This window comes from Dreissena polymorpha, chromosome 3, assembly GCF_020536995.1.
Source record: "Dreissena polymorpha isolate Duluth1 chromosome 3, UMN_Dpol_1.0, whole genome shotgun sequence".
NCBI lineage: Eukaryota > Metazoa > Mollusca > Bivalvia > Myida > Dreissenidae > Dreissena > Dreissena polymorpha.
Genome location: NC_068357.1, coordinates 108,793,194 through 108,820,156, shown reverse-complemented (window position 1 = coordinate 108,820,156; position 26,963 = coordinate 108,793,194). Strand labels below are relative to the sequence as shown.

Here is a 26,963-nt window from a genome sequence, read left to right as displayed (position 1 = left end):
AAAATGTGCAGCTCCATGCGATACACATGCATGCCAAATATCAAGTTGCTATCTTCAAAAGTGAAAAAGTTATGGCCAATGTTAAAGTTTTTTTCGGACGGACAGACAGACTGACATACTGACGGACAGTTCAACTGCTATATGCCACCCTACCGGGGGCATAAAATGATCTTTAATTAAAAAAAAAATAATGGGGGGGATTCAGAGGGGGGGGGGCGGTAGGGATGGTTTGGACGGAGTCAATTGTGGTATGTCAGGTAAGAGTTGTTTTGTCAAAGTATCAATCGAATCTTATCATAACTAAAGAAGTTATGACAATTTTAGCAAAATTTAATAATTTTACCTTGAGAGTAATTCAAAGGTCAAGGTAAAATTCAACTTGCCAGGTACAGTACCCTCATGATAGGATGAAAGTATTTAAAGTTTATAAGCAATAGCCTTGATACTTTAGAAGTAAAGTGGATCTAAACACAAAATGTAACCATATATTCAAAGTTACTAAGTCAAAAAAGGGCCATAATTCCATAAAAAATGACAACCAGAGTTATGCAACTTGTACTTTACTGTCCCCTTATGATAGTTTGCGAGTGTTTTAAGTATGAAAGCAATATCTATGATACCTTAGGGGTAATGTGGACCAAAACACAAAACTTTACCAAATGTTCAAGTATAAAGGGCCCATAATTCCGTCAAAATGCCAGTCAGAGTTACATAACTTTGCCTGCACAGTCCCCTTACGATAGTTAGTAAGTGTTGCAAGTAGTATGAAAGCAATAGTTTTGATACTTTAAGAAAAAAGTGGACCTAAACACAAAACTTAACCAAATTTTCAATTTTCTTAGTATAAAAAGAGCACATAATTCTGTCAAAATGCATGCCAGAGTTATCTAACTTTGCCTGCCCAGTCCCCTCATGATAGTTAGTAAGTGTACCAAGTTTGAATGCAATAGCATTGATACTTTATGAGAAAAGTGTACCTAAACACAAAACTTAACTGAACGCCGACGCCAAGGTGATGACAATAGCTCATAATTTTTTTTCAAAAAATAGATGAGCTAAAATTAATGCTGACAGAGTTATGCAACTTAACATACACAATGAATTGTCTTGTTGCCATAAAGAAGTACTCCAAGTTTGAGGTTTTTTTTTACAGTGTTCAACTTATTTGACTATATAAAAAACTTTCACTAACGGCAACAACGGGGCGAGTAGTATAGCTCTCATTTTTCTTCGAAAAGTCGAGCTAAAAAGTATATTTCGGTATTTTTCCCAAATGGGACCTAAAAATTCCCAATTGAAGATTTTCACACAAAAAACAATTTTTTTTTTAATTCATCATTTAATTAATTGCAAATCCAATTCTTTAAGTTGAACCTTAATACATTAATTTTAATATTGAAATCACTTATATTCTAAATTTTAAAGTATTTGTTAGCAAAAAAATCAACAACACTTATTTCCCATTTCAGTCAATATGATGCTGTTTTTCCCAATGCTCAGGGACCGGTCCCCATTCCCAAAACAGTGGGAAAAAAACACTGGGTATTGAACAATCATTTGTTCAAAACTTTTTTAGTGAAAGTTTTGGTGTATTATTTTTATTTCAATAAGACACAAAGTGAATACACCTTTTGTTGTTATGTGCAGCTACTCTCCCAATCAGACTCAGTACGATTATCTTTAAGTGATTCAATCAATCCATATTTATTCTGCTCAATATTTCCTTAAATGACATAAGGCACTGTTTACCAGCTGCTTTACAACAGTCGTGATTTCAATACTGCTGAACGGAAAATGCTGACAGCCCCAAAGTGGCTTGTGAAGGTGATAATTAACTGGGATAAGCGGGGTGTGGTTGCAAGTTAACTAATTGGACATCTGTTTTATTGCTTCAGATATAAGACAACCTTGAAATAGACCAACTTTGCACTAAGTGTTATACAAATCAGGTTAAGGATGGTTAGGCTGACAACCATAACAATCAAAAAGATAATTGATTGATTTTTAAAAACTCGCAGTGATAAGTTAAACATTTTACATTGATGGGTGCTATATAAATGTTATATAGTTTTTCTGATTTACTCGTCAAAATGGCAAGTTCAGAGTGCATAAAGCATAGTAAAAAGCAAAGGTTAGTTTCAGAATTAGATGATTTTTAGGCTCCTTCAAAAATGCCCACAAAAAATATATATTTACCAGCTATCAGAAATTTCAAAGACAGTTGGAAATCATAATTTCTGTTCCTTCAATATTATTCCAAACACAAAATCAATACTGTGTGAATTCTGTATACCCGGTATACTCAAAGCTAAGCAATTCATTCAATATGGGATGAACTGCATTGAAAAAGGAGAATGTTGTTAAGCACCTGAAAACTAAAGATGAGATTTACTTTGTACATAAATACTAAGCTTATTTCACTGTGCTGTGTTTGGGGCACTATAGTGTACGGTAGTATAACACATGTATTTCCTTTATATGCTTGAAATGAATTGATTACTGATATTATTGATATTGATTACTGATATTTTAATATTATATGTTCTTTCTTGTTTGATCAGATCACCAGAAAGCTGCTGAAGCAACCATACTGTGGCGACATATGCAGACTGCTTATTTAATAATCTTTTATTACATAAACTTGTTAAATGTGTTGTTATTAAATAAATTTAATAAGTCTCATATTACTTAGTCCTTCTTAAAATTACAATATATTGCCGGCTAGGAGGTCCTATAATCATGCAGCCTTTGCGGGCCCGGACTGATCATTTCCGGCCCAAAAATAAAAATGATTATTAAAGACGAAAATGATATTTTTAAACAATATTATATACAGGTCTGTCAATACTATATAAACTGTACGCTGAAGTTTCTTTAGCTACTACAAGCTAAGATTACTTTTAATATGTATAACTTACTAAATCGTACAAATTCTCCACTTTGGCCTTTTTCTTAGTTTTTGATATTCGACTTTTCGCCACATAGCCAGCTGCTTCATCGTCGTCGCTCTCAATTTCAGGGACATTTAAGTTTTCCCGGTCATCACCATGCAGTTTGCGTAAAGTTCTCATGGACATTTTTATTTTTTTACAATTTTTAGTTTGATATATGTATAAAATACGTAGATTTAAATAAAATACCGTGGAAATTGCAACAGGACTAGAAACAGGAAGTTGTTTGATGGTCGTGTTGTTTATCGCGATTCTACTGTCCTTTGCTTTATTCGATTAAATCTTTGCAATTCGGTGGCTAGATACTACTAGGGATCTATTTGTTTGTATAGGTCATTGATATTACTTATGTCATAAGACATGCGTACAGTTCAGATCAATTTGTTGTGTATAACTGGTGTAGTAAAAACATTCAATTGTCTAAAGAAATATAGTCGTTGGTATTTCATTAGCAAATGCCAAGGGTACTGAAAATGTAGGAATCTACCGGAATCTACCAAAATAAATCAAAATAACACCAAAATCTATTATTGAAAGTTATATTAACTGTTAGTGTATATTAAGATAATATACATTAAGATACCACAAATAATTAAATTTATTAATTCTCTTTGTTGAATACATCAACAAACAAATATAGAACATGCTGTAGTGCCAGTGACCATCTGGTTACACACCCCCATGCAGTGTTGGCACCCAGATTGCGACACGCACATGCGGCCGGGTCATGCTGCTTGATGTGGAGACGTGTGACCAATCTGATGGAGGCTGATGCTTGCTGGGAGCGTTCTCGATGACCCTGGCCTCTTCCTACCCAGACTGCTGACGTGAGTAGATGTGTTGCCCTGAGGTGAGTATTGCCAGGAGGAAAAGTGTGGACCTGTGACCCGGAGCCTGTGACTGTGAGCCTGTGCTTAAGGTAGTATACTTGTATTGAATTGTATTTGCCCCCAGGCCCAATTAATACCATTGTCCCTGATGAGATACGTTTTATGTTTATATGCAATAAACCCAAGAAAAGCTAACCGGGGAGTGAACACTTTAATGCAAATAATTGTACATCCATAAAGAAGCTATATGTAGAACAAGAGCTGTCAGAAGACAGCGTGCTCAACTTTTCGAGTGCTTGACAGTATAACGTAAGCCATCATGGGGAAATGATTTAAAAGAAGTGGTACATTATAGACGATTTTGAGTTCAGGTATATTTTCCACAATCTATTGAACATTTTTTTTTTTGAGGGGGGGGATTCTGGGGTTGGGCGTGGGGGATAGTTTGTGTGGAGTCCATTGTGGTATGTCAGGTAAGTGTTGTTTTGTCAAAGTATCAATCAAATCTGATCCTTAATAAAGAAGTTATGGCAATTTAAGCTAAATTTATTTATTTGACCTTGAAATTCAAGGTCATTCAAAGGTCAAGGTCAAATTCAACTTGCCCTCATGATAGTTAGAAAGTATTTGAAGTTTGAAGAAATAGCCTTGATAATTTAGAAGTAAAATGCATCTAAACACAAAATTTAACAAAATATTCAAAATTACTAAGTCAAAAAAGGACCATAATTCCATCAAAATGCCAACCAGAGTTATGCAACTTGTCCTGTACAGTCCCCTGATGATAGTTAGCGAGTGTTCCAAGTCTGAAAGCAATAGCTATGATACTTTAGGAGTAAAATGGACAAAAACACAAAACTTAAACAAATTTTCAATTGTCTAAGTATAAAAGGGGCCATAATTATGTCAAAATGCCAGTCAGAGTTACATAACTTTGCCTGCACAGTCCCCTTATGATAGTTAGAAAGGGATGCAAGTATGAAAGCAATAGCTTTGATACTTTAGGAATAAAGTGAACATAAACACAAAACATAACGAATTTTCAATTTTTTTAACTATAAAAAGGGGCATAACTCTAAAAATAATGCTGAAAGAGTTATGCACCTTCACCAAAACAATTGTCTTGTTGCCATAAAGAAGTATTCCAAGTTTGAGTTAATTATCTTTGATAGTGTTAAAGTTATTTGACTTTATAAAAAACTTTAACCAACACCGACGCGGGGGCGAGTAGTATTGCTCTCATATTTCTTCGAAAAGTCGAGCTAATAAAATGGATATAAACCTACATTGAAATGATTTACCATGTGCCCCCACTCCCACACCCACTATATATATATACACATATAAATGAAATACTTCAGGTAAATAGTATATAATTGTTCATAATTTATAACTTTTAATATAAACAACATTTACACATGTCCATACATACATTCATAAATAATTCTATATGATTATACAATAATGTTATAAATGTTTATCGCGCTATTTCATGAAGAATGAACACACATATTCAAGTGGCTTTACAGTGTCAAAATCTAAGATTTTGGCATGTATTGAAGCTTGTCATTAAATGCTTAAAATGCTTTATATTGATAAATTTAAACATTTGAACTGAAAATCTCCTGTACAAAAAAACAAGAATATAATTTTAAAAAAGTAAACCTCAACAGGGCTTGAACCACTGACCCCTGGATTCCTGGAGTAAAAAGCCCCTGCCTAGGCCACTCGACCATCCATGCTCATGATTTAAGCGGATGTATTTTATAGCTATATAAGCAATCCTCGTAGTTTCCCAAAATATCGTTTCGCGTTGATACGATGCTTTATCTGTTGAACGGCCCCTTTAAAACATACATACATACATCAATATTAAACTATCTTTTTATTTATAATAGGCATTAAATTACAGAACACAACTATTCAAACATACATAGATATAAAAATATAACACAAACTACAAAATATTTATCAATAAAGCTTGCAACATTCGTTCACTAAGCTTTTGATCTACACTATGTTTGTGTGCTTTTCATTACTTATGTAACTTATTTATCATTTTGCGTAATTACAATGTGTTTCCATACAAAGATTATGTTATTTGATTTTTACCTTACTTCATTTTTCAGGCTCTTCTGGGTAGTGGTTTTGACATTTATTTTGCTTGTAAGAGTACCATTTTGGTTTGCCTTTCATCTAGGGGCAACAGTACCGACCTGACCATAACGGACCTAACCAGCTTAGTGGATGAGACATTGTATTTTCGTGCAATTTGTTGTATAGACCATTTCATTCCTCAGTTGACATACTAATCCAGTCTGACTTGGTGACCGTTAAGAGTTTGCATGAATCCGCTAGTATCAAAGTTCTGCTACCCAACAGAGAACGTTTAATTTCCTTTAATTGGGGCTAAATCAAAGTATGCAGCAACTGAACAAACATAGTCAAATTTTGTGTTCTCCCATTGACAGTTTGTTTAGGGAAATGATTGTATTTACTCACAATTATTATTTGTCCAATTAAATTGTACCTTTCGATTTCTAACAGGCTGGCTAAGGTTTTGACATTTTTTTTGTAAAGTAGGTTAAAAATCTTGTTGAAATTTGTGAACATTCTATTTCATTTTAGGCTTTTTGAGGCTTTTTATGAGCTCGAAGTTAGTAAGTTTATGTCAAATATTAACTCCAAAGTAAAAAAAAAGTGTACCATGGAATGTTTTTTATTTTTAAAACAGATGCTAAAAATACTAATCAATATGTATTGAAAAATGTATAATTTTTAAACTCAAGTATATTAAACTTGACCCCCTGTAAGATATGAACTATCAAGTAGAAATGTAAACACATGTATACAGAATACTGTAAAAATAATAAGGGTCTAGAATGATCGTATGCACGTTTAAAAAAAATAGCTCTACTGCTTAAAATCTATGAAGACTGGAATATGACAACGAAGAAAATACATACAGGTCATACAGTTGAGATCTTATATTATACATTAACTTTTTCATGATGCACAATGCATACATGTGTAGCAATGGTAACAATTATTAATGTGTAATGATGATAATGATGTTAAATGTTCAGAGATTATAACAATGATAATGTGAAGCAATGATAACAATAATAAATGTGTAGTGATGATAGCAATAATATATGTGTAATGACGATAACAATGATAAATACGTAGCGATAAAAACAATGATAAATGTGTAGTGATGCTAACAATGGTAAATGTGTAGCAATGATAACAATAATAAATGTGTAATGATGAAAACAATGATAAATATGTAGTGATGATAACAATGATATATGGGTAGTGATGATTACAATGATAAATATGTAGAGATGATAAAAACGATAAATGTGTAGCAATGATAACAATGATTAATGTCAGAGATGTAAAAATTATAATTGATATAGCAATCACTGGAACTGCTATAACAGGAATCTCTTATATTTTTATTTTGTTAGTTGAACAATTACAGGTTTCTAGAGTAAAAGTGACGCTAAGTAACAAAACTAGTATTAATATTTATATTAATAATACTAATATTAATCTCAGACATTATTTTATTCTTTAAGAAACTATTGTAATATTTAAGTTCATGTTGACCTTTTACCATAACCAAAAAATACAAGTACAAATTAATCTAATATGAAAAATATTTTATGATTTCAGGAAGTTGAATGAAGTTTTTAATAAGGCGCTATAGGCATTTGATAAAAGGCCAGGTTTTCAAATAACATTCTGACACTCAACAAGTTCAATCACTATCGCCATACAGTTCCCGGTTGAGAATGCAAAGCTGTCGGATGAAGCCGTCATTCGGGTGGATCTTGCGCTTCGGTCGGATGGTTCTCATGGCAGACATCAGGTCCATGTTACATTTCATCATCAGGTAGGCGATAACAATGGTGGGCGAGCGACTAACACCCTTCGAGCAATGCACGAACACTTTACCTTGAAAACATATATGAATATGAGGTGCACTCTTGGAAAATGGGGCTTAATGCATGTTTGTAAAGTGTCATCCAAGGATAGCCTGAGCAGTATGTACAGGCTTATCAGGAATTTTTCGTTTTACATGGAAGTCTCTTCTTAATGAAAGTCCAGTCTTAGCAGAAAGTGTCATCCTGACATCCATAATTGACAAATGATATTGTATTTATAATTGGCAAATGATATTGTATTTATAATTGACTAATGATATTGTATTTATAATTGACAAATGATATTGTATTTATAATTGACAAATGATATTGTATTTATAATTGACAAATGATATTGGATTTATAATTGACAAATGATATTGTATTTATAATTGACAAATGATATTGTATTTATAATTGACAAATGATATTGTATTTATAATTGACAAATGATATTGTATTTATAATTGACTAATGATATTGGATTTATAATTGACTAATGATATTGTATTTATAATTGACAAATGATACTGTATTTATGATTGACTAATGATTTTGGATTTATCATTAACCAATTATATTGGATTTACTATTAAACAATGATATTGGTTTCATAATTGAAAAATAATATTGGATTTATAATTGACAAATGATATTGGATTTATAATTGACAAATGATATTGGATTTATAATTGACAATTGTTTTTGCATTTACCATTTACCAATTATATTGGATTTATAAATAAACATAGATATTGGTTTAATAATAGAAAAAAAGGATTTATTATTGACCAATGACATTCGGTTTATAATTGACTTATGATAATGGATTTATATTTTACTCAAAATATATAAGATTTACAATTTATCTGATTCCAGTTGCTCAACAGTTAAGTTTAGCAAACACAAGCTACCTGTTAGATCAAGTAATTTAATTTAAATGTTCACACTTTAAACAAGAGCTGTCACCATAGGATGACTTATGCACCCTATAAACGCTTGATAGAAGTTATGAGTTTTTTCAAAACCTTAACGCAGATTTCGAAACCTAAACACGGACCCTTAGTTTAAGGTCAAGGTCACAGGGGTCAAAATTTGTGTGCGTATGGAAAGGCCTTGTTTCATAAACACATGCATACCAAATATAAAGATTATATCTCAAGGGACATAGAAGTAATGAGCATTTTTCGAAACCTAAACGCAGATTTCGAAACCTAAACGCGGACCCTAAGTTCAACGTCAAGGTCACAGGGGTCAAAATTTTTGTGCATATGTAAAGGCCTTGTCCATATACACATGCATACCAAATATGAAGGTTATATCTCAAGGGACATAGAAGTCATGAGCATTTTTCGAAACCTAAACGCAAAGTGTGACGGAAAGAAGGACAGACAGACAGTCCGATCACTTTTTGCCCTCCTACAGGGGGCATAAAAACTACTTCATGTAAAATAAATACAATCTTAGTGTGCTCAAAAGGTTTTTTAACATTTAATAAATATATTGCTTGATTAATTTATTTTATTTACATCTTAAGTTTACAGTCAGCTTAAATTTCTGTTAACATTAACACAACTGGGACCTGATTTATTTCAGACAATCACTGTATACATCACATTCTGGTAATGTTTAACCCATTACCACTTAGATACATATTTTGACTCATTTGTATTTTCTTAGAAAATCAAATTTAATTAAAGGGACTGTCAACCACGAAATGACCAAAAAAGGAAAGTTCTAAAATACCGTCTTGTTTTACAATTATTAGTTTATATTGATTAAAATATCACAACTGGCGTATTACATTACTTGAAAAAAAGTTCATATTTTCAGTATATTCGGTAATAAAATTTTGCGATGTGAAATCGAAAGTACATCGCAAAAATTGGTGACATAACGATATACACGCTATAAATAACACAAGTAGATTGATCATTTTATTTATAAAATATATTCAATTCACTACGCATGCACAATGTGCTTTCCTGGGTTTACACCGTGACGATGATGATCAATCTACTGGAGTTATTTATAATTAACTGGTAGTGACCTGGTTGACATACCCAGTAAAATTTGTTACCGAATATACTGAAAATATGAAAAATTAACAACTTTTTTCAAGAAATGTAATATACCAGTCGTGATATGTTAATCAATATAAACTAATTATAGAAAAAAATACTGCAATTTACAACTTTTTTATTCTTCATCGTCGTGGTTGACAGTCCCTTTAAAGGTTTTATGGCTTCATTTCCAACCCTTAGATACTGATGAGCAGCAAACAGCATAAAACCTGAACAGACTGCGAGTTACTGGCAGGCTGTTCTAGTTTTATGCTGTTTGCACATAGCCATTTTCACTTTGCTTCTAAATGGAAAAGGGTTATGAAAAATGTTTGTCAAACAACAAATCACTGAAAACTATTACGTATTTGTGTGACTAAACCCCATGATCTGATGGATATTTACCTCCAGACTTCAATGCTTTGTCCATAAATTCTACAGCTTCCTTGTAAAAGATCGTCATATTGAAAGTTGGCGAGTCCTGAGCCTTAATGCCATGGAACTTGATCCCAGCTGGCTGGTAGAACATTGAGTCTGTGTTTGTTTCACTGCTTCCCTTACCCTGAGAGCAGTTGATTATGTGGGTGATGCCTATCTTGTTCAAATGTTCGTTGTCTAGCGCTACTTTCCTGAAGGATACCATACACAGTGTTTAACCATATCGGTCCCCCTTTCGGATGAAAACGCTTTATCGGTACCCCTCTCGATGCGGTACCGGTCATTCTCGGATAAAAACATGGTTTTGTGTGAATGGTCTTCCACTAAACAACAATTTATTGTTAAAGAGTCATTCAAAGTTAGTATTGCACGGAACATTAGAACCATGCTGCTTTGTAGTTTTATGTTCAACTTCTTTGCTTCGTTAGTGAATAATTATATATAAGCAACACATTCAAGGGATGTCCCGCTATTAAATATGAGTTTGATTATTTCAAAATGATTTTGGCGTGTATAATGTGAATATCGGATCGCCTTGATTAAATTAGTTGTATGAAATAATGGTAGATATGGTTTAAAATGAGAACAGACAATTGACATTGTCAACAATATTGAAAAACTGTCAGCTTTCTGTTTGTACGAAGCACGGGTATCCCTTTCCGATGTGTGATCATACCTTCACAGGCAACCTCTCAGATGGAGTTGGTCTATAGAAACTCCAAATTATGATTCCTTTTAATTATCAATTATTAAGAAAGATTATTGTTCATTTTTTATTTTAATTCTAACAATATTTTAAGCATTTGCAAAAATAAGCTTGTCATTATAACACGTTATTTAAGGTTTTAGGTGATATGAATTGGTATCTGCAAAACAGGGTTTGACTTTAAAAAAACTGTTTCAGTAAAAAAAAAAAAAATTTCAGGGGCGGTAGGTCAGCATTTTATAAATAAATGAGAGTGCAAAATCAATTTTAAACATCAAACAAAGCCCACATTAAGCAAATGCATACATGTACAATGGAAAGACTACCCTTGCAAACACACTGTTGTCAATCTTATTCTGCATGATACTTAACATTTGATTGAACCAAATGCATGTAACCAAGTCCATGCTTATAACATGTTTGATAGGTGTAAAATCTCACTTCCCGATGTGTTTTTTTTTTAAAGTATGCGCAGAAATAATGATTATATGTTTTTGTAGACAAAATCCGATAATGTTATAAATCTAAGACAAGGAATGCCAATGATGGTCGGTCCGGCGATCTGAAACACGACAATTTTGTATAGTGTACACACAACAATAACCGGCGCAATAACTTTGCGAAAACAAAACTATTTAATTTCGCATTCGCAGACATGGGAATGCAAACTGAAATTATTATATTTTATTTTTAGGAGGTTTGGCTCCGCATCTTTGGGTTCAGTCTAAATTTGAACCGAGCGAGGATGAAAAGTCGGAGTCACCATAACTTGGCAGTGTACCTGATCTGCATGCGACGCAATTATGGAATCAGATACATTTTTTGCGGCTGCAAGCGGAGAAAGGACGGAGTCATTTCTGCCTGTGGAGGAAGATCCGATTTTACCTATATGTTGATTGAAAGTTTGAGTGTAAGGTGTGTGGAAAACGACATTCTTATTGTTTACTTACTACAGTGGAGTATGTGCAAACGGATTAAATTATACAACTGATTAAAATGACCATTTTAAAACTCATATGACAAAATGTAAAACATATCACTGTACAATTTGCTCAAGTTCATTCAAAAGTCGATGGAGCTGTAAAAGATATACAGGCGTATGCAGCAAAGAGGCAAGTTTCAAATGTGAAACATGTGGAAAAACTTTTTAAAGCAAAGCGATACTTAGCAGAGCATCGCCTTAAACACACAGAATGTGACAACGTGTAGCAATATATAGTTTGTGGAAACACCTTCAATCACCACAGTTCACAATATCGCCGCAGTAAAAAGGACACTATTAAATAAAGTGAAAGGTACAACAAAAGTATTGCGCCTCTTCAACCACTGAATTTAAGTGTTCAGTGACACTACATTATAGTCTAAGATGTTGATATTGTTTATTGCGCTCTAATTATGCATATTTATAGTTATTATTTTTTGGGAAACACATTTTGGGACCACCAATTTGCAGCTAAAAGATAGTAGCACATATCCCTAGTTATTGACTGTATAAGCATTCACTTAAAAATATGTGTTTAATTTTTTATTTTGTTAATGTCAAGATGTTGATTCCTTGGGAATTCATGCAATTTATACTCAACATGATTTGTTTCTACCGGAGCATGTTATATGCCCCCTGTACCTAATTAAAATATGTCGCTCTTGTTAACTGACATAATTTGATGTTGAAATGGTATGATTATATAAATACTATTAACTTTCGTTGGAACAGGCTTACATAAGGTAATGTGCCTTGCTAATTTTTTTTTTGTTTAAAGGTGTTTATCTACTCCCTTACCGTAATGGTCTGATGTTCGATTGTGTTGAATAAAAATTAAATGTTACTTGTTTTGTTAAAACGTCTTTATTGAAGAGTAATTTACTTTTTTATTATCTGCTTTTTTTCCCGGCCAATACCGGAGGGTTATTGTTGCTGGTGTTGTCCGTCAATTCGTCCGGAGATGTTTGTGAATAACTGCTGCATGACATTTCAAGAAACGTACAATAAATGTGTATCATCATTCTTCGGTGGTGCAGGCGTAAATAAATTTACATTGCCGTTCTTCGGTGGTTTTTATACAAGTTTTGCTAGATGACTTGGACATGTAAGAGCTATAGTCCTTTAATTGATTGAACTTTAATGATTTGTTTTTCAGATTTTAGGTGCATTATTTCCATAGACCTGTGGTTTACCCAGGCGTTTTCGTTTGCTTTACACTTGTAAGTAAATAACAACTTTTGCACAATCAATAATATTCGGCGAAGGATGTTTATTTCTAGCATTTGTTTGATGATCAAACTTTTCAGGAAATAAATTTCCGCTAAAGATACCGCTATGTGTTGCCCTATGCTTAACAAATAACTTGCATTACTTCCATTACATCATCAATCAGATTTTATTGAAGCATATATTATTACTATTATATAATAATTAATATATTCAGTTAACGTTATTGCTTGAAAAAGTACAACATACTAATCGGTTGCTTTATGAACAAAGACCTGTACATAATTAACAGTTAAAAAGGACATATCGACGAAATATCTACTCTACGAAGGCATGCATAACAAAACAAAAATATTCCATATTTGCGAATTTATATTACTAGAGATAATACTACATTGATGTAATCTCATAGAATAAATGTAAATATTACGTTTGCCCCAATGCTTAAATACTTGTTTTCAAAGAAACTTTAATAAGAGGTTTGTGTTTTAAGCTATCATTTATAGTAAATACTTAAAATTCATAAAATAATTCCTGAAATTAAATATTGTATTGCCGGCGGTACGCCCTTTAAAATTTGGTACATATATATGACATATATAGATAAGAAAACATTTTTTTCAACATGTTCAATGTTAAGTTCTACAAATTGCTCAAGTACAGTTCATTTTATTATCAAGATCCTGTAGCCCAATACCACGTCTTCTAGAAGGCAAAACTTTTGTTTCGTCGCACTTGTTGGTGACACCCTCTCGACACGCCAGAGAGCTTTGGTACGTCTGATCTTTTTCATTTCCTCTGCTTTTTTGCGTCGTCTTTCTGGCAAATCAAATGAATTTTCCCTGCCCAGTGCGAATCCGTTGCAGTGGATGTCTGGGATGGCTCACGTCGCTTTGATTGATGAAACCATACTTCGATCGTCTTTTACGTGATCGTGATCTGAAGAAAAAGTATTTATTTATTTATATTTATAGTTATATATACGTAACTTCGCAATTGTTACTTAAATCGCGTACTAGTAAATTTATAAATTAAACAATTATTTTTAATTCAGCTGAGAAATATGGCAGTTTATGTGAATAAACAAACTGCACTTAGTGAATCGAATCCGAGAGGTTGCCTGTGCGCTGAAATCCAATAAAAGAGAGGGATACCTGTGCTTCAGGTAAACCAAAAATGACGATTTTCTGAACATTTTATATTCGTTACAGTTATACATATGAGTTTAAAATATTCCTTAGTTATAACGGATTTGCCTCTGATATAAATTTTAAGTGAATTGTAGCGAATGGAAAGTCATGTTAACAACACAAAGATGCGTTAGTCAACAGTGCAACATGAAACTGTGTGGCTTATATCTATAGTCAATTATTGTAATGTTCCGTGCAATACTTACTTTTGACGTACTGCGTTTCCTTCATGGTACAAAACACTATTTACTGACCACTCTCCATCACAGAATCATGTTTTTATCCGAGAATGACCGGTACCGCATCCGAGAGGGGTACCGATATAGCGTTTTCATCCGAGAGGGGGACTGATATGGTTATACACCGTGCCATACACACAGATAAGGTTAACACAGTGATATCTGATGAATTACAAACTTTTCTAAGGAAATCTAATTAAGGTGCCTTTTGACTAAACTATTGCACAAATGTATTGCCACCATGAAAAGTAAATATTTTGTACAACTGATTATATTAAACATTTTATATGATTGACTGTTCAATATAAGATCTATATAAGCCAAATTAAGACTGTAGACATATACATGTACAATGTATCCATGATAAAAAAAAAAAAAAAATTAAAATGCACAAGTTTTTAAGTTATTACAAAGTATAAATGTAATTATGTACTACAAACATGTTTTGTATGTACCAGCAGCCAAATCAATTTCAAATGATGATACAAAATGCTACAGAAATTTAAATAAATCCTTACCAAAATGATAGTTAACAGAACTTTTCACAGTTTGGTAAAATGATGATTTTCAAACAGTTGTCATAGATTCAAATAATGTTTAAAAAAGTAAAATAACACTCCTGACTAAGAAAAAATGTGTACAAATATTGGTTCATTAATGGATGAGCATCATTTGAATTGGGTAAAATAATAAAGCGCTTGTAATGCTTTTCCACTATAATTTTGAAAGGATGTTTGGTACTTACCGTACATAAAGTTAACGTTTTACTGATAAATACTGATGTCTGCGTGGCACAGTGGTAGAGCATTAGCTTTTACTTCCAGAGGTCAAGAGTTTGATTCCGAGAAAGGCAATAATTTTAATTTAACTTTTTTCATTGTATTTTAACCCTTTACCACTTAGATACGTATTTTGATGCATATGTAGTCCCTTAGAAAGTTAAATTTAAGTAAATACCTTTCTTACTAAATTCACATTTTCGGACATTAAAAAAACAGACAATCTGTGAAGAAGTACTAACAAAGAATAATACTACAATAAACATTCATAAGCAATCAATTTTTTATTTAATTATTGTGTCCATGGAAATCAAATACCTAACAAGAGCACTGCCTTGCGGGTGCAGACCGCTTACTATTTTTCTTTTTAAAGGTGTAGGGACCTATCTCAATTTCAATCACAATGGAGGGAGGGGTGGAGTGGAGAGGGGTGTATAGTGTGGGGGTGTGGTCATTTATTACATTATCTTCCATAAATGCCAAAAAAAAATGCAAAAAAAAATAAAAAAAATTTCGGGGGGGGGGGGGGATTCTTGGGTGGGATGGTTGGACGGTATTTCAAAAATAAAATAATAAAAATAAATATTTGTTTTTTTTAACCATGTTTGAAAAAAACAAGAGATGTGTTTGTCAGAAGCACAATGCCCCTCATTTTGCCGCTTTGAATTTTTTTTTACCTTTGACCTTGAAGGATGACCTTGACCTTGAACTTCCACCACTCAAAATGTGCAGCTTTATGAGAACGCCGCTTTGAATTGTTTCTTTTTTTTGACCTTTGACCTTGAAGGATGACCTTGACCTCGAAGGATGACCTTGACATTGAACTTCCACCACTCAAAATGTGAAGATTCATGAGAACGCTGATTTGAAATTTTATTAAATTTTTTTACCTTAAAGGATGACATTGACCTTTAACTTCCACCACTCAAAATGTGCAGCTTTATCATAATGACGCTTTAAAATATTTTATTTTTTGACCTTTGACCTTGAAGGATGACCTTGACCTTGAAGGATGACCTTGACCTTGAACTTTCCCTACTAAAAATTTGTAGCTTCATGATAACGCTGTTTTGATTGTTTTTTTTTACCTTTGACCTTGACGGATGACCTTGACCTTGAAGAATGATATTGACCTTGAACTTCCACCACTCAAAATGTGCAACTTCATGAGAACGCCGCTTTGACAATTTTATTTTTTTTTACCTTGAAGGATGACCTTGACCTTTAACTTCTACCACTCAAAATGAGCAGCTTCATGATAACGCCGCTTTGAATAATTTGTGTTTTTTTTAACTTTGACCTTGAAGGATGACCTTGACCTTGAAGGATGACCTTGACCTAGAACTTCCACCACTCAAAATGTGCAGCTTCATGAGAATGCCACTTTGAGCATTTTTTTTTTACTTTGAAGGATGACCTTGACCTTGAACTTCCACCACTCAAAATGTGCAGCTTTATGAGATACACATGCATGCCAAATATCAAGTTGCTATCTTCAATATTAAAAAAGTTATGGCCAATGTTAAAGTTTTCAGACGGACAGACGCCATATATCTGACATTTGACCTTGAAGGATGACCTTGACCTTCACCTTTCACCACTCAAAATGTTTAGCTCCATGAGATACACATGCATGCCAAATATCAAGTTACTATCTTCAATATTGAAAAAGTTATGGCCAATGTTAAAGTTTTCGGACGGACAGACACCATAAATTTGACATTTGACCTTGAAAGATGACCTTGACCTTTCACCACTCAAAATGGGCAGCTCCATAAGATACACATGCATGCCAAATATCAAGTTGCTATCTTCAAAAGTGAAAAAGTTATGGCCAATGTCAAAGTTTTTTCGAACGGACGGACAGACTGACTGACATACTGACGGACAGTTCAACTGCTATATGCCACCCTACCGGGGGAATAAAAATTATTTTTTTTGGGTGGGGGGAAGGGGTGGGGGGTATAGTATGCGGGTGTGGTGGTCATTTATTAGATATTCTTTAATTAAAAAAAATATAATGGGGGAGGGGGGATTCGGGGGGGGGGGGGGGGGGGTGATTCGGGGGGGAGGGGGGGGGGGGGGTGCATGGGTGATGGTTTGGGTTGAGTCTATTGTGATATGTTAGGTAAGAGTTGTTTTGTCAAAGTATCAATCAAATCTAATCATAAACAAAAAAGTTATGGCAATTTTAGCAAAATATAATAATTTGACATTGAGAGTCAAGGTCATTCAAAGGTCAAGGTAAAATTCAACTTGCCAGGTACAGTACCCTCATGATAGCATGAAAGTATTTGAAATTTAAAAGCAATAGCCTTGATACTTTAGAAGTAAAGTGGATCTAAACACAAAATGTAACCATATTTTCTAAGTTACTAAGTCAAAACAGGGCCATAATTCCGTAAATATTACAACCAGAGTTATGCAACTTGTCTTTTACTGTCCCCTTATGATAGTGTGCGAATGTTCCAAGTATGAAAGCAATATCTATGATACTTTAGGGGTAAAGTGGACCAAAACACAAAACTTAACCAAGTTTTCAAGTATAAAGGGCCCATAATTCCGTCAAAATGCCAGTCAGAGTTACATAACTTTGCCTGCATAGTCCCCTTACGATAGTTAGTAGGTGTTGCAAGTATGAAAGCAATAGCTTTATTACTTTAGGAAAAAAGTGGACCAAAACACAAAACTTAACCAAGTTTTCAAGTATAAAGGGCCCATAATTCCGTCAAAATGCCAGTCAGAGTTACATAACTTTGCCTGCATAGTCCCCTTACGATAGTTAGTAGGTGTTGCAAGTATGAAAGCAATAGCTTTATTACTTTAGGAAAAAAGTGGACCTAAACACAAAACTTAACCAAATTTTCAATTTTCTAAGTATAAAAAGGGCAAATTCTGTCAAAATGCCAGTCAGAGTTACATAACTTTGCTTGCACAGTCCCCTTATGATAGTTTGTAAGTGTGGCAAGTATGAAAGCAATAGCTTTGATACTTAAGGAATAAAATGGACCTAAGCACAAAACTTAACCAAAATTTTCAATTATCTAAGTATAAAAAGGGCACATAATTCTGTCAAAATGCAAGCCAGAGTTATCTCACTTTGCCTGTCCAGTCCCCTCATGATAGTAAAAAAGTGTACCAAGTTTGAATGCAATAGAATTGATACTTTATGAGAAAAGTGGACCTAAACGCAAAACTTAACTGGACGCTGACACCGACGCCCAAGGTGATGACAATAGCTCATAAATTTTTTTCAAAAAATAGATGAGCTAAAAATCAATTTGTGTTATGACATTATTCCCTACTTGGTAGTTAAAGCATTATTCAACTTTTAATATGATTGAGCTGGAAGATGTTTTGCTGTTTATATTAACACAAGGTCACTTACAAAGCATAATGATTTAGTTGTGTTAAATGCTTTATCCCTTTACCACTTAGATACGTATGTTCACGTATTTGTAGTCCCTAAGAAAGTTATATTTAAGACCTTTCTTACTAGATTCAAGTTTTTAAGGCTTCTTCTCCAATCCTTAGGTACTGATGAGCAGCAAACAGCATAAAACTTGAACAGACTGTGAGTTGCTCGCAGGCTGTTCTGGTTTTATGCTGTTTGCATATAGCCATTTCCACTTTGCTCCTAAGTGGGAAAGGGTTAATTTACTAGGGGAGTAGGCTTTCATGGCCCAAGTAGATGTCAGATTTATGAGAAAACTGGGAAAATGATTTGAACTAATTTATCTGAGATTAATCTGCTAGTGGCGGCGGGGAAAAAAGAAGCATTTAAAATCTTACATGTCACCGCAATAAACACCAGGATAAACCTCATCATAGCTGTTGGTTGGAGCCTGGGGTGGAGTAAACATCCAAAAGGTGGAAGTGTTGCCACTAGATGACTTGTTTCCATGGAGCTGTTCATCCGTAGATGTTATCATATATTCCCGAACTCTTGAGTAGAGCTTAAGAGAGAAGCTCATCATTTGGCCTCTTCAACTGCAAAAAATAATATGCATAATAAGTAATACGTACATGCTGTTTTAAATTACTACTTTAATACTGACCTATGTTTTTAATTTGAAACTGCAATCTCTGGGAAAGTGCTACTTTGCAATAATATGTTTCGGCAATATTCCCTACGGTGTCTTTCAACTCCCTAAAAATTTTAATAAACAATTTCCCCTAAATAAATTAATCATTGTATTGGTAAGTGTTAAGGCTGAATATTATGCTTGTCTAAAGGACAGTACGTTGATAGCAACTGATATATCTGGAAAAGTTTAATGCATAAAAAAGATATTTGAAAGTATTACATTTTTCAAAGGAAAAAATCACATTCATTAAAAGAATGCAATAATGCACCTTACAGGGTGAATATACTTTTAATTGAACAAACCATGAAGGAACTACACTACTACTCTTCTTAAAAGCCAATAAACACTCAAAATCAAAGAATATTTCATACAATATTTGAAAAATAAAGTTAACACATAAAAAATCAATGTTCCTTATAGCAGTAGCAGAAATCTCAACGCTAGATGTGGTCTGGGAACATAGACTTAACATAGATTTAACAAGATACAAAATGCTCTTTTTTTTTATTTGTTGGAAAAAATATGTAACACATGTTCATGTAACAGATTAGTGTTCATGTGTCATGATATAGATAGATAATGTTGCGGGAAATTCAAATGGAAAACTAGCTGTTGTCCATTGGAAAATCATCCACATTTTCATGAACTGTTTAATCAGTTTTTAAACTTGGATTAGCATCATTATTCTAGGAGCACACCATCTTACGCAAGTTGTTTTTATTTGCAAATTAGGGATGCATTTATGATCTTCTTGTGTTTATTTTGGCCAGAAAATAGTTTTAATTGCTCATACAACCAATGAAAGTGTTGCCTGGTTTACAGGAGGCGAGTTTGTATGAAAAAAGCCTTTAGGAGTTGCAACTCTAAACGACCCGGAGGGTCAGTAGCTGGGAGTTGGATTATTGCAATTAATAAGTGAACATGTAGGCCTGTTTGGGAATAAGAACTCTGAGTCTAATTAGACCTACATATTATATAGGATATATAAGTGAATAAGAAACTATTTAAAACTTGACACTTTTAGAATCATCTTGTATCCGAAAATATTACATCCGGATAAGCTGTTTCTATCTATCTATCTTTAAATACTGCCGGACTCCCCTCGCGAGTATTACTGGCAGGTGCGCATGTCAGTGCAAGATAAAAGTGGTTTAAAAGCATTGAAAGGGAGACTTCAAAGCATGAAAGTGAGGTGAAGAAAAAGTGTGATAGTGTTAAACAAGAAGAAACGTATTCATAGGTTAAAAGTTGTTAAAAACACTGTTTTGTGCATTCAGGGACGACTGGGGAGAAGAGTAGGGCTAAGGCAACGCTTAAACCCCTCAAGGTCTGACTGCTGTACAATTGAGGCAGGTAGGCCGTTCCAAAGCACTACGGTGTAAGAAAAAAAGGAATATTTAAAGTAGTTGGCTGATGTGTGGACTTGTCTGAATGAGAGTGGATGCATATGACGAGTCATCCTCATGGGCCTCTCAAGATATGACGGCAGCGAGATGGCTACCAGGCCGTACACAATCGTATAAAACATGGTCAGTCGGTAGAGGTCACGTCGGTCAGTTAGTCTGCCAGCCAAGCTCAGTCTGCACACTGGTGACACTGCTGTAGGATGAGTAGTTGTTTTTCACCCAGCGGACTGCTCTACATTGTGCTTTTTCTACCTTGTCGATATTATATTTGGTATGCGGGCTCCAGACAGAGGAAGCATATTCTACCTGGGGTCTTACTAAGGTCTTATAGGCTACTTCTCTGATGTTTTCATTTTTAGTTTGAATATTCCTGCGGATGAAACCAAGAGATTTATTAGCATTTGTTGTAATGTTGGTACTAATATGTTTGTTCCAACAAAGATCATCTGAAATAGAAACACCTAAATATTTAGCACTGTCTACCACGTCAAGGATTTGCCCATGTAGCCTGTAATTGAAGATGAATTTATGCTTTTTCTCAGCGATAATAAGGACAACACATTTACAAGGTTTGAACTCCATGTCCTACAGGTTTTCCCAACGTACTAGTTTGTCTAAATCATTTTGAAGGGAGGCGCAGTCTTGCAAGTTGTTAATAGCCAAGTATACAGCGCTGTCATCTGCAAACAAACGAACTTGAGAGGAGATAGAGTTAGGTAGATCATTTATGTATAAAAAAAGAGTAAGGGACCAAGTACTGAACCTTGTGGCACGCCGGATGTTACAGGGACTTCTGATGAACATTCTCCTTCCAGTACAATTGTTTGTAATCTACCTATGAGAAAAGACTTGATCCAGGAGACTGTAGATTTGTTAACTCCATGTTGCTGTAATTTAAAGAGTAATTTAAGGTGGCTGACTTTATCGAAAGCTTTGCTGAAATCTAGAAGTATGAGATCTGTTTGATGACCATTTACAAGATTGTGAGCCAGTTCGTCAACAAGTTGGATAAGTTAACCTTCGCAGGATCGACGTTCCCTGAAACCATGTTGAAGGTTATACAAAATGTTATGTTTGATAAAATGAGCTGTGAGGTTGGAAGCTACAATATGCTCTTTTTTATTAGCCTCTAAACCTATAAGTTCGTGCACCTTAAACTTCAAAGGCATATCCTTCATGAAAAATCATTAGACAATAACTAAACTTGATATATACTTTATGATTTATCTTTTGTTTAACAAATAACGAGTGAAATATGTTGGTTGACAGATAATAAAAATGGAGTTACGTACCTTTAAACATTCATGTACATTGTAGTCTGCGTCACACCTATAAGTTCGTGCACCGATATTGATGACGCCACAGCGAGGCCTTGGGATGTGTTTATAATAACCGATATATGTTTTTGTGAATATGTGTTTATTTGTATTAAATATGTGTTGTTTTAGATGAATTTCGTGAATAAACTGTATTGAAAAGAATGGTTTAAACAAAACTGGTCTTCATAAAAATGAAATATGAACTGTGATAACTGAATTCAGAGGTCTAAATAAAGAGTATTTACTAACGGAAAATAGCTAAATAAAATTCTATTCACAATTGGGGCATTAAAAGCTGTAACCCCTTCTAATGACAGTTGTTTTGTGACAAAATTCCAAATTCACGCAGTAAGAACATTTATCTCAATAGGCCGGTCACGATCTTAACGTATGGTCTCGTGTCATCATTTGGGGGTAAAATTTTCCGCATACACAGCATACTTTAATTGTATTGTAATGCAGGGACCTATACAAACAATATTTGTTTGTATAGGTGTAGGTCCCTGTGTAATGCAAAGTACAGAGAGCACAATACAAATTCGAGACGGGCCTCCAAGGGAAACTACTCTTACAACGTTTTACGATCAAAACATTGACAAACATAGCCGTCTGGTGAAGGAAATGTGCAGATTTTAAACATTGTTACGTCTATTTCTATGGAACGAGGTCAGAAAAACTGACAATTAATATCATGTTTATTGTTTTTTCCTCGTGATTGTTGTCTTATCGGCTGTAGGAATTCTCGCGTTACAAAAGTGAACAGTTTTGGGCAGGTGCGTTCGAATGTTGCTTAGAAGTTTACGTCATAAAAAAAACACGATCTTATAGGGCTGCACGAACTTATAGGTTTAGAGGATACCTTTTTTGAACAGAGACAGTTACAAGAACACAACTGCGAGAACAGTGGGCGAAAAAGAAATGTTTTACTAACCTTCATGCTCTCACTTCAACTCTTTTTGTGATTATTTTGTATCGTGCAAAAACACAAAAAAGTTTTCTAACAATGAGCATAATCATTATACCGATATTGTTTTCATTATTGTTGTTGTTGTTATTTTGCAATGTTTCGGTAACCATTAAAGGGAGCAGCTATTAAAGTAGTATGTTTAGGTCAACCTCAACATCAGAATTTCCTTTCACAACACCAGTTTTCAAAGCGAATGTGGAAATATATAGGTTGTCGGTTTAAAATAATCAAGTATAGGTTATAATAACAACAATTAATTAAAATATAATGCAATGTCTAAGGCGTTCGACTGTCTGCCACACGATTGACTTCTACTAAAATCGAAATTTTCTTTAAACTTAATAGATAGCTACTTAAGCAACAGAAAGCAATATGTCAAAATAGGCCCTCTAACTTGTGATTTTAAAGAAATATATAAGGGTGTACCACAGGGCTCCATATTAGGACCTGTCCTTTTCAACATCTTCATCAATGACATTTTTCATTTTGTTAATAATAGTAGTTTGTACACCTATCTATAGATGCAGACGATAACACACTGTCTCGAATTCTGATATCAAAAACGTGGTAAAGACGCTAGAAGAAGATATCATATGTCTCTTACAAATTTGTTTCAGAACAACCCAATGAAAGCTAATCCTGATAAGTTCCAGGCAATTGCTATTGGTTATAAAACCAAAAAAGAAAACATAACATTTAACTTGATCTTGATGTGTTATGGTGAAACATTGAAAAACGTTTACTCACCGCGCGTGCGTCAAGTAGCTGTGAAAACATACTTAGTTTTCGAGCCCCCCTCTAATTTGGTTTATAAACATAGAAACAGGGTCATTAGTAGCTGTTTGATATTTGCGAATCAAGTCCGGAGGAAGAGAGTTCCAGTCACATATTGTGTTTGGGATGAAACTGAACTTCAGTACGTTTGTCCTTGTCGAAATTCTGTTAAAATGTACATTATGCATGTTTTTGGTAAAACGAATAGGTCGATGGAGTTGATCCAATGGTAAATTTGCACGTGAATTAAGTCCTTTACATAGTAATATTAGTCTATTTTGTTTTCTTCTTTCTTTCAAAGGTTGGAGTTCTAATTCTTTTAAAATTTTAGTCATGGATCCTGGTTCATAGTCCCGATAATAAGAAGTGATGAATCTAGCTGAACGCTTTTGTACGCTTTCAAGTTTTTCTTGTAAATAAATTTGATGCGGATCCCAGGCCGCGCTGGCATATTCTAGCACTGGGCGGATTAAGCCTTTGTATGCCTGAAGTTTTACGTCTTGAGGACACATGGATAAATTTCTTTTGAGAAGACCTAACGTTCTGTACGATTTGTTGCATACTTCATTTATATGTTTGCTCCAATTCAGTTCACATGTGCTATTCAATACAAGATAAGAAGTCTAGACGAGTATTTTTCAATGTGTAGTCAAAATTAGTTTTCTTCTTTTTACGTATCGTATTGTATTGTTATGTCTTGGTAGGCTCGTTTTCGTAAACCCCTTGATGTGTGAGTTATTAAACAACGCATTTTAACGCCCGGTTTAAATAGCAAGTCCCTTACCTTAAAGACCCAGTTCAAATTATATAATTCATGTCAATAAAACCGTTGCCCAATACGGATAGGTGGTCACTATTATTTATTTTACACCAATATTTTACTAAGCATATATATAATTGGAGTAATAATTGGTATCTATAAAATTCGCTCTAAACGGCTACAATTGAACTTGATTTTATGTCACCAAAAATAGCTTTGCAAACTTCTAGTACTTTTTTCTAATTGCTTCGCTTGTGGAAAACCCATAACTGATGCAATAATTCAGTATTTGAAGAAAACAAAGCATCACATAGATACTAACATACATTTGTTTCACAAATATACGTTTTCAATTAGTTGGGTAAAAATGTGATTGATTCTTTGAGGTCCTTATAGTATTACCACGAATTTATAAAGTACTTCAGAATGTCTATGTAATTATTTTCATACTTCAACATCGCATTTCGTTTAGTATGGCATAGATATGGTTTTCGGTATGTTAACATAGATGCGCCAGGTTTTACAATTATCTAATAAACAATCAACAGACATGTGTAAACGTGCTTGCGTTTAAGATACTACACCCGTATTGTCTGCAATCAGAAATAATATCAAACACATGATATTTATTCCCGTAATTTGGCTATTGAAAATCCATTTTAATATCGGTAACGAAAATAAAACAATAGTATTGTCGATGTTATCTACATTATATTTAAATGCCTAAATTATGTATTGCTAACTCTAGTTCTTTTTTGTGATTGGCTTTTAAATAAATATTTATATAATGTACATGTTTATGCCATACATGTAAATAAAATTTTGTATTTGCACAATAAATTGAACAATCTTTTTCCAATTTTATTTTGTACTGAAAATGTCAATTTCTTACTGAAATGATAACTTAAATGACATAAACACAATAATATATTAGAAAAGAATCTTGCAGTCCGTCACTCCTTTCCTGAGTGACACATCCATAAATCAACGCATCCTTACGACTGCATTAAACATTCTTGTTTTTATTGTAGACCATATATTGTAAGAGGAGTGTTGAAATCTTTTCACAAAAATAGCGTACACAATATAGGTTAATCATGTGGTTGAAGAAAAAGATTCGAAAGACAAATGTTAATGTTGCGAATGTGTGACATAACGGTATATGCATATTGTTTATTCTTATGATGGAAATTAATAAGAAGATATTTTAATAATATGTATATGCAATGTTAGGATGAAGTTTGAAAAATTGATTATGGAAGCATGGTTTCATTTCTCCAATGTAGTTCAATTATCGGGAACATCTGTTGATTTGTCTTAGTTCTTAATTAACAATTTGGCTCGTAGGTCAACATTACTTCAAACCAATACATTACAAGTCCCAATTCAGATATGATATATAATGAAATTAAAATAATTGATTATATAAGCGTAATTCCAATTTCCCAAGGTACATAACGGAAACAAGTTCGGATTGAATGTGTATCGGGGTTTACATAATTGATTATAGAAGTGTTAGGTTTCATATTACCAATGTGGTTTGTCCATAGAGAGCATCTGTTTGTTTGATCAAGTATGCTTATGAAATGAGATCTCCTGTTCCCAAAGTGATAATTGTGTATTGCACTCTTCTGCTGTGACATGTGGAAGATGCATGAGCAATCCATCCAATCAACAAGGGTTATTCGAAGGGGTGGGTTTAGTAAATCGGATGAAGAGTAACAGTCAACCAATCGAGAATGTGATAAGACATATCTAAATTTTATGTTTATTTTCCTGAGAATAAAATGCTGTGTGGTTGTTGTAAAAAATTGATTCTGCGGGTAGATTTGAAAGTCTGCGGTGAGAGTTGTCAGGTTTTCTTGACGGGGCGGCCATGTTGGTCGCCGCGCTGTAAAATTGTACTTAATGAACATTAGAAGCGTTGTGTTAGAAATTATTTAACAGAAATTAATCTCGATGAAAACAGAAATGAACTTTGGTTGTTACTGTGTGTTATCCACAAACGATGTGTAATTACGCTACAAATATTTCGGGTGCCATTGAAACTTTTGTCCCAACGCGCATAGATAAAATGATGTACGTAAAGTATGTAAGGATAACCACTTATGTTAATATAAATTAAATAATGGTCTTTATTGGAAATCCCTTTATCTGCAGCAGGGATTGATCGTTTAGTGTTTCGCAGCATTACTGGCTTCTTCCTCTGTTTTTCAAAACAGCAATCAATCTCGGTATTAGCTTTCATATCGGAATCAGCACTAGTTTTTCGTTTATTTAATTTGAGACTTGTTTCCAAAATATCCATCACG

At 33.8% G+C, this 26,963-nt stretch overlaps 2 protein-coding genes across 2 annotated transcripts in view; both read right to left on the bottom strand.

Annotated features, from left to right (window-relative positions):
* The window catches only part of LOC127870954 (transcription factor 25-like), a 42,490-nt gene extending 39,273 nt beyond the window's left edge, over positions 1–3,217 (bottom strand). Inside the window, exons 1-2 of the mRNA XM_052413558.1 lie at positions 3,139–3,217; positions 2,919–3,101 (exon numbers count right to left, since the gene is read on the bottom strand). Coding sequence (XP_052269518.1) covers positions 2,919–3,077 — 159 coding nt within the window. The 5' untranslated portion in view covers positions 3,078–3,101; positions 3,139–3,217. The remainder of the gene's footprint in view (positions 1–2,918; positions 3,102–3,138) is intronic.
* A 2,432-nt stretch (positions 3,218–5,649) lies between these two features.
* LOC127870953 (dual specificity protein phosphatase 3-like) lies at positions 5,650–23,250 on the bottom strand. The gene is made up of 4 exons (XM_052413557.1): positions 23,082–23,250; positions 19,130–19,327; positions 10,182–10,405; positions 5,650–7,744 (listed from the first exon to the last, which is right to left on the bottom strand). Exons 2-4 carry the CDS (start codon positions 19,312–19,314, stop codon positions 7,548–7,550), a joined length of 606 nt encoding a protein of 201 aa, XP_052269517.1. The 5' UTR covers positions 19,315–19,327; positions 23,082–23,250; the 3' UTR covers positions 5,650–7,547.
* Positions 23,251–26,963: the final 3,713 nt, after the last annotated feature.